This window comes from Caretta caretta, chromosome 14 (genome assembly GCF_965140235.1).
Source record: "Caretta caretta isolate rCarCar2 chromosome 14, rCarCar1.hap1, whole genome shotgun sequence".
Lineage (NCBI taxonomy): Eukaryota > Metazoa > Chordata > Testudines > Cheloniidae > Caretta > Caretta caretta.
This window is the reverse complement of record NC_134219.1, coordinates 9,410,471-9,419,328: the sequence shown is the minus strand read 5'-3', so window position 1 is coordinate 9,419,328 and position 8,858 is coordinate 9,410,471. Positions and strand designations below refer to the sequence as shown.

The 8,858-nt window shown below is 43.7% G+C and overlaps 1 protein-coding gene across 4 annotated transcripts in view; it reads left to right on the top strand.

The window, feature by feature from the left end:
• The first annotated feature begins 999 nt into the window (after window positions 1-999).
• The window catches only part of RHOT1 (ras homolog family member T1), a 44,580-nt gene continuing 36,721 nt past the window's right edge, over window positions 1,000-8,858 (top strand). For 2 of the 4 annotated variants that reach the window (XM_048819271.2, XM_048819269.2), the window contains exon 1: window positions 1,001-1,192. In XM_048819271.2, coding sequence (XP_048675228.1) covers window positions 1,156-1,192 — 37 coding nt within the window. In that variant the 5' untranslated portion in view covers window positions 1,001-1,155. Of the gene's footprint in view, window positions 1,193-1,546; window positions 1,692-8,858 lie in introns of those variants that run through there. The other 2 variants (XM_048819266.2, XM_048819268.2) reach the window with 2 other exon arrangements.

The window sequence follows — 8,858 nt, the reverse complement described above, 5'->3', positions numbered from 1 at the left end:
GTGTGTGTCTTTCATTACTGAAATCCAAATCACAATCCCATTGAAACCAATGGCAAAATTCCAAATGACTTTGATGGAATCAAGATTTAGCCCTTAGGACTTAAACCTGTTGCCTTTTCTCTGGCAAAACTCTCATTGACTTCAATAGTTTTACACCTGAGTAAGGAGTGCTGGCTTTGGCTGTTAGTTTCTAGGTTACACATACAAAATGAGGGAAGGTTACACAATACTACAGTCAGTGTGTTGTATTTCACGTGATAAACCGCACTGTGAATGCCTGATTGGTATTTAATGGGCACTTTTTATTCAAGTTTCTGATTATTGTAACTAAATGACCCATTACCAGATACTTCTCTTTGTCTTTGTAAAATAGAAACACCATTGGAGGACACATTACCGCCTAGGCCTATGGGAAACATGGGGGCACAAACAGAGGTGGAAACAAAGGCCATAGAACATTTACGCCTGCAGGGTCCAGTTTGTGTGGTGTTGACCTGTGGTGCACAGGTGGCACCGTGGGGCCTCTTGCCCCTCACACTCGGCTGAGGAGGACTCCTCTGTGCATCCTGCTGGTTCGAGATGCATAGATGGTCTCTTTGCCCTGAGGGACAGCAATGGCCCAGGGTCCCCAGTGTTTGAAATTCTCCTCCGCCAGCCCTGGACTCAGTGTGGAGAGAGCGCGGAAAGACCCGCCCAACACACACAGACACACACATGTTCCAGACGTGCCTGCTCCATGGGCGGACATACGGAGCCCCTCAACGTGGCGAGGCACACAGAGCAGGGACAGACTGTCTACACTGTGGGTGAGTCTGTCCGACACAGCCTGGACAGACAGATTCACTCATTCCCAACACAGACACGCTCAGCACAGGCTCCACCGCTGTCCCCGACCCTGGCCCGGCCAGCAGAGCCCCGCGCCTAGTACTGGCCCCTCACCGCCAGGGGGCGCGCTCGTTCTCGCGCGCTCATGCTCTTTCCTCGCGCTAGCGTGTCCCGCTCGCCTTGCCGTAGCCGCTGCCGCCGGGGGGCCGGAGGACGGAGCCGGCTGAGGGGGCCGGAGCGTGCTGGAGGCAAGGCCAGGCCAGGCCGCAGCCTCCCCTCCCTAACCCTGATGCGAGCGGGACCCGGAGCCTGGGCCCAGGCTGTGGGGAGATGAAGAAGGACGTGAGGATCCTGCTGGTGGGAGAACGTGAGTCGGGGAGGGGGAGGGGTGCTGGGGCGGGCAGGAGGGTTGGGGCTGTGGGGGAAGGGAGACGGGAGGGGAGGTGGGGGTTAGAGGGGTGTGGGGGAGGGCAGGGACGGGGGCTGAGGGGGTAGGGGGAGGGCAGGGACGGGGCTGAGGGGCGTGGGGGAGGCGTGGGGGGAGGGCAGGGACGGGGGCTCAGGGGCGGGAGTTAGAGGGGCGTCGGGGAGGGCAGGGACGGGGACTGAGGGGCGGGGAGGCGGGTGCTAGAGGGGTGTGGGGGAGGGTAGGGACGGGGGCTGAGGGGCGTGGGGGGAGGCTGCTGCCATCTGTGCTCATCGTTAGTTCGTATTTATGGGTGGAGAGGCGAGGGGGGGATTCCTCCCTTTCCCAGGGCTCCCTCACGCCCTGGCTTGGAGATGGGGTTCATCTCAAGGCAGCCCTCAGAGGCTGGTGACCAGGAGCCCTGCTTTGTGTGTGGGTCGCCGAGACCATCCTTCGTAAGGTATAAAATCGCGCACCCCCCCCCCCCCCCGCCCACCGTGCAGACTGCCCCGCCCGCAGCCGGCAGATCTCTTCTCCCTGGCATAGTGAGGGGAGAAGAGGTAGCTGAGTGCCACGGGGATGGTTCTGTTGTGCACGTTAAACAGATTAATTAAAACTACCCCAGGAATAAAATAGGTCGTGTAGGAGGCTGTGCGTATCCAATTAGTTTGCAATTACCGGAGTGAATTTTTTACAGCCCTTTGCTAGGCAGATACCCAACTCATAGCCTATCACAAAACTTTGCATGCATAGTTTGCATACTTCCCAGCTGACGGTTCCAGAGTTCAAGTATCTGGTGGTGGCCCGGCCCGGGATTGAAAGTATAGTAAGGCATTTTTTATATTCTGAATTTGGAAATTGCAAACACTTCTTTAAATACGGTTATCAGATGGGCACTGTGGTCTTGTGGTTAGAACCGGGGATTGGGAGTCCAGATTTCTGGTTTCTGCCATTGATTCATTGTGTGACCTTGAACAAATCCCTTGAACTCTTAGCCAAACATTTGAGAAAATGGGTGCCTAAATTTAGGTCCCTAGGTCCATATTTAGACACCTAAATCAGAGGCCTAAATTTCAAGTGTGCTGAGCACACAGTATATCCCACTGAAATTAATTTGTAAAGCACTTTAGGGTCCTTGGAAGCAGAAGTACTATGTGAGTGATAAGTATTTAATATAATACATAATTATATTAAGAATTTACAGTAGTTCTTCCTTGAAAGGTACTGCTAACATAATTTCCCTGGCAACTGTAGGCCTAGCATGGTTTGTAAAATTATTTTATAGTGTGGTAGGTCATGTCTACATTCGCAAAAAGAAAAGGAGTACTTGTGGCACCTTAGAGACTAACCAATTTATTTGAGCATGAGCTTTCGTGAGCTACAGCTCACTTCATCAGATGTGATCACTGAGCTGTAGCTCACGAAAGCTCATGCTCAAATAAATTGGTTAGTCTCTAAGGTGCCACAAGTACTCCTTTTCTTTTTGCGAATACAGACTAACACCGCTGTTCCTCTGAAACATGTCTACATTGTATGCGGAAACTTTTAGGGCCTTTCTAGAGAACAGTGTTACAGCATGATTCTCTAGAAATATGTTAATATGCTTTTAAATCTCAATGTAAATAAAGACAATACATGGCCAGATTTTAAAATAACAAGTTTATTTGGCTTTAAATATATTCTTATTCACTTGAATATACAGCTGAATTTTTCCTATGTGACTTCTTTTCAGAACCTGTCCCTAACCGCGTTTCTTTGTTACTAGCTCCTGTAACACAACTGTGAGAGGTACCACTGCCGGCCAAGCTGACTTGCTAATTCACAGACAGTACAGAGTTTAAAATTGGGTTGAGTCTAGGTGAAGCTCACTCTGTATGGAAACAGGCTGCAAGTTTTAAATTAAACAGTCTTTCATATATTGGCATTGGATGGAATTATCAAAAATCTATATAGCTAGTGGATTAGGTAGAAAATATATAGGCTAAAGTCATGTATATTGTTATAAGATGTTCATTGTTGTACAGTATTAGATTAAATGTTATATAACTTGCAGAAGACATGTTTATAATGTTAGAAATGAGGACTATTCAGAGATAAAAACATGGTTGGGAGAAAAACCTAATTGCAAGGTCACTACATTGAAAATGTGCTTAGTGTATTTTTAGTAGAAAAACAACCAGAATATTTCAATGTGACAGATCTACAGTAATGAAAAATTGAGTATTTTGCACTGGTTCTGCTACAGTGATTTAAGTACAGATGCAACACAAGGCTCAGTTCATATCTGATAAATGGGCACAGATCATGTTTTGTAGATGATGTGTGTTTCTGCATTTCAAAGACCAGGGCTCAGCTGAAAGCACAGGCCTCGTTTGACTTCTATACTGGGGGCCGGGGGCAGCTCCAGTCAGGCCAGTGAGGCTGCGCGTGGGGGGCAAATTGCACACCTGCCTGAGGCTTGCAGTTTGGGGGCGGGACACAATACCTTCCCGGCCCCTCCCCCCAAACTACCCCTTTGGCTGGAAGTGTAATGGGTTGCTGAGGTATGGGTTTTTTAAGAGATGCATAATTGATAGTAATGGGAACTGTATTGTATCGATAATAATACATACATACAGCATGGGTTGTTCAAACATCTCTACCAATATTCCTTAACTGTTTATTTTTTAGGGACTGTTTCTAATAGAGGTGTAAAGTTAGTTCAGTCTACATGCTTATTTGAATATTGGCTTGTCAGCTGAAACTGCCAGTTACATTAATGGTAGTGAGTTTTTTTGTTTGTGATATGGACACATCCATTGGACTGGAACCACAATTCATTTCACCTAGGCCAAAAAAGAGCCATTGGATGGTAATACCAGTCTGTGTCAGATTCAGATTGTGACATAAGGAGTGAAAACCATTGTATCCTAGTGTACCCCCACATTCATTCAGTCCCCATTGCCATGGTTTGCATTAGAGGCTTTTTTTTGTAAACCGAATACTGGGATCCAAAATAGCCAACCTGTCATTAATCTTTAATAGCCATTAATTTGCAGAGAAGCTCCAAAATGCTGTTTTTAAACTTCATGATGTGAGAGGTTTAACTGTCATGCTCAGAAAAGAGAGAATCCAGGTTAAACATTTAACAATACCACACAACTTTTTATAGTAAATCTAACTGACAGATAAGCTATTATCGCTAAGACTAAATAAACGATAAAACTAAATTATAAAGATAAATGTTCAACCCAGATTTAAGCAGAATAAATTTAGTTTCCTGCATCTCAAGCAGTAGAACTCCAGAGAAACAAGACAATAGAGGCTTCACCAGATCAAACATTCAGGCAAATTTTGCCATGACACAGATTTTCCTAAGCCATTCTGTAAAAACAAAATGCAACCCAGCCAGGAATGTTACAAATCAAGTCAGTGAAACGTTTGGGACCTAGAGCCCATAACACCATATGAGTGAGGAGATCTTTAAAATTGATGCTGCGCTTGTTCTGCAACCATGTTCTTCATCAGTTAAAATTATGCAAAATCTTATCAGCTAAACCAGCTCTTAAAGAATTGCAGCAGTCTGTTGTTTTTTTTTTAAAAGTAATGGCATTTCCACTCAGTTATTGGAACAGTAGTTCTTTCCTTGCCTGCAAATAACCCAGCTAATACCATGAGGTCCTGGTCCATGGGCTAGGGCTCCCAGGCACTATGGTAATACAACTTATTATTATTAATAATAATCCAGAGATCCCCACACCTTTATCCTGTGGAGACCCCTTACTTTCATTACAGTTATGCTCCCCTCCCTTTCTAGAAGGGTGTGCATGCAACCTCTGAGGCCAATGCAAAATTTTCTCCCCGAATCAGCTATCAGGAGGCTGAAGTGTAGCAGGAGGAGACTCTTGTTAAATGAAGGAAGATTGAGAATAAAATTAACAGAATTTATCAATATTTATCAATATTCTATACATAGCAAAGCAATTTGTGGTCACATATCTATCTTGAAATATAAATGTAGATTTCTTCTTGCCTGATGAATCTGAAACAGTTTAGTAGTTATCAAGGGAAATAGCTGATAGTAACTTGGAGCCAAGATGGTAATTAGGTTCAACAAAAAAAATATTCTGTTTCATTAGAGATATGAGTTTAAGGAAATTACCTGACATTTAGGACTGGACATTGCAAAGATATGTAGGGATTGATTGCCAGAGCTTGAAACATTTGCTAAACATCTACTAGCTGGAAGTAGAAAATGGCAAGTAGACCTGCCATCCCAAGCTGTTGGGAAGGGATGAGCTTTCTTCTAGTGTCCTGCCTTTGGTTCGTGCTTGAGAGTTCCTGCTAACCAAACCTGGTACCAAATACGGAGTTTGATAAATTTGAAACTCCACCTTCTTGCTGTAGAAGAAGGAACTATCTCTCTCTTGCCTGGCAGCTACAAGAGGAGGAAGATGAGTCCTCACTTCTACCCCTTTTCCAGGCTGCTGAAGAGCTTTTCAACTGTGTACATCTCACTCAGCCTCCAGGTTTTGTGCCCTCTCGCTTAATGAGTAATTCCATTGCCTGCATTTGTTGCTGCAAAGAACTTTCCCAACTAGGACTGGTATAATACTGTGAAGCTGAACAGGGTCTTGTTAATTTCCTCCTTTGACTGCTTGGCAAAGCAATGAACAGAAGCAGAGGCACTGATGCAATCTGTCTGCAGACTCAGGAAGATGACATTGTGTCTGTTTATGCTTGGACCAGATTTGGCAGGTTTATGTTTGGAAGGCTATCTTTGCAATAAAAAGAACTAGACACTTTTTAAAAAACATGAAAGTGCAAAGCCTGCAGATATTAAAGATTCAGTTTCACCCACTTGCCAGAGCAAATATCTTGCTCAGTTAGAGCAAATTGGTGACAGCATCAAGTCCTGGTGACAGCATCAATAATGCAACGAGGGAATACATAATAGAATAGTTCTTTTCTGTTCAGTTTCTTATATCATGCTCATCACCATCGTATCTGAGCATCCTCCAAAGATAAAACTAATATAATGACTAACATGTCTGGAGTGGTCTCTCATTTCCACTTCTCCAAGGAGCAAATTGTTCATATTTCCAAAGGTAGTATAAATAGCATATAATCCAGAATTAAGTATCGTAGTATGGTACATTGAACAGGAGGATCAGTAATAGTAATGCATAGTTCGAGATAAAAAGATGAGATTTTCTATCTTTGTTTTTCAGTTTTTGCGAGAAAGGTGTAATTTGTCAGGTTCAGACTGAATCCGTTTTCGGGGTACATAAGGGATACTGTTCATTTTTTTTTCTTTCTGGAGCTCTGTCAAATATGCATCTTCATGCTCAAATGCTGCAGATTGTAATGACCGCTTACCTTAGCCGTCATGCTGCTTGGCTCTGTTGTGCTGGAAACAGCAGGTTTCTTCTGGAAATAGTACAACAAAGGGCAGGGGGTCCAATGACAATGGAAGGATTTTTTAAAATAAATCTTTAGCAGGATCCTAAAAATTGCCTACCCTTATTCAAGTGGTCCTAGTGGTCTTTTTGGGGTTACACTCGTGATTAAGGACTATTCATATGTGGGCACAGTATTGAATTCTTAATTAATTAACTTGTATCCTAAGAACAAATAGCTTATTGTCCCGCACATTGAACTAATTATAAATAAATTGTATGAATTTCACACAATATTTAGTTTTTAAAATTGAGAGCCTGCTAATGTTTTTCATTAATCTGTGACCACCTTGATTTTAATAAAAAGAAAAGGAGTACTTGTGGCACCTTAGAGACTAACCAATTTATTTGAGCATAAGCTTTCGTGAGCTACAGCTCACTTCATCGGATGCATACTGTGGAAACTGCAGAAGACATTATATACACAGAGATCATGAAACAATACCTCCTCCCACCCCACTCTCCTGCTGGTAATAGCTTATCTAAAGTGATCACTCTCCTTACAATGTGTATGATAATCAAGTTGGGCCATTTCCAGCACAAATCCAGGTTTTCTCACCCTCCGCTCCCCCCCCCCCCCCCCCCCAAGTGACCACTCTCTTTACAATGTGTATGAAAATCAAGGTGGGCCATTTCCAGCACAAATCCAGGTTTTCTCACCCCCCCCCCCTTTCCAAAAACCACACACACAAACTCACTCTCCTGCTGATAATAGCTTATCCAAAGTGATCACTCTCCTTACAATGTGTATGAAAATCAAGGTGGGCCATTTCCAGCACAAATCCAGGTTTTCTCAACCCCCACCCCCCAAAAAAAAAACAAAAAAACACACACACACAGAAACTCACTCTCCTGCTGGTAATAGCTTATCCAAAGTGACCACGCTCCCTACAATGTGCATGATAATTAAGGTGGGCCATTTCCAGCACAAATCCAGGTTTGCTCACCCCCCCCCACCCCCATACACACACAAATTCACTCTCCTGCTGGTAACAGCCCATCCAAAGCGACCACTCTCCCCACAATGTGCACGATAATCAAGGTAATCATTGTAAGGAGAAAGAAAAGGAGTACTTGTGGCACCTTAGAGACTAACCAATTTATTTGAGCATGAGCTTTCGTGAGCCACAGCTCACTTCATCAGATGTGTACCGTGGAAACTGCAGCAGACTTTCCACGGTACACATCTGATGAAGTGAGCTGTGGCTCACGAAAGCTCATGCTCAAATAAATTGGTTAGTCTCTAAGGTGCCACAAGTACTCCTTTTCTTTTTGCGAATACAGACTAACACGGCTGTTCCTCTGAAACCTGTCATTGTAAGGAGAGTGATCACTTTAGATAAGCTATTACCAGCAGGAGAGTGGGGTGGGAGGAGGTATTGTTTCATGGTCTCTGTGTATATAATGTCTTCTGCAGTTTCCACAGTATGCATCCGATGAAGTGAGCTGTAGCTCACGAAAGCTTATGCTCAAATAAATTGGTTAGTCTCTAAGGTGCCACAAGTACTCCTTTTCTTTTTGCTATATCTCAGACACTTACTACAGTGATGGAAAGGATTTTTTGCCCCCTTAAGAGGCATTAGCTAGATTAACAGAAGAATTATTCTGTCACCTCGCTGTACCTACAGTGCGGGTTAGGTCGACCTAACTACATCACACAGAGCACAAAAACATTCACTGAGTGACGTAGCTAGGTCAACTCAAGTTTTAGGCATAGACCAAGCCTTAGTCCATTGTTCTTAGTCCAGCAAGAGCCATGCCCTTTATCCCAAGGACAATAAGAGTCTGGGACTGAGGTGGAATCATCGTGTCAAGAATAACTATAGTATAAAAGTAGGATAACATATGTGAGATTCCTAACCTCTGATCTATGGAGAGCTGGCTGGTCAGATAGTACTTGCTTTCCTTATTTCCAACTGCAAAATTACATTAAAAGAAGCTAAAAATACATTAATCCTTTCATAATATTTATTATCAATGTAGTGATTGCTATAGTCCACTTTGTGAAAAAGTTTGGGGATCCTTGATATATAATTATGCAACAGCATAATATTCTTTGGAGGACGATGCAAGTTCTTTTCAATAGCAGCCTTTGTAATGCTCTGTTACATGGTAGCTGGGTCTCCTTTGCTCCATCTTTATACAGTAATTACTAAAGGTCATGTCACTGATCACTTTAGAACATGGTA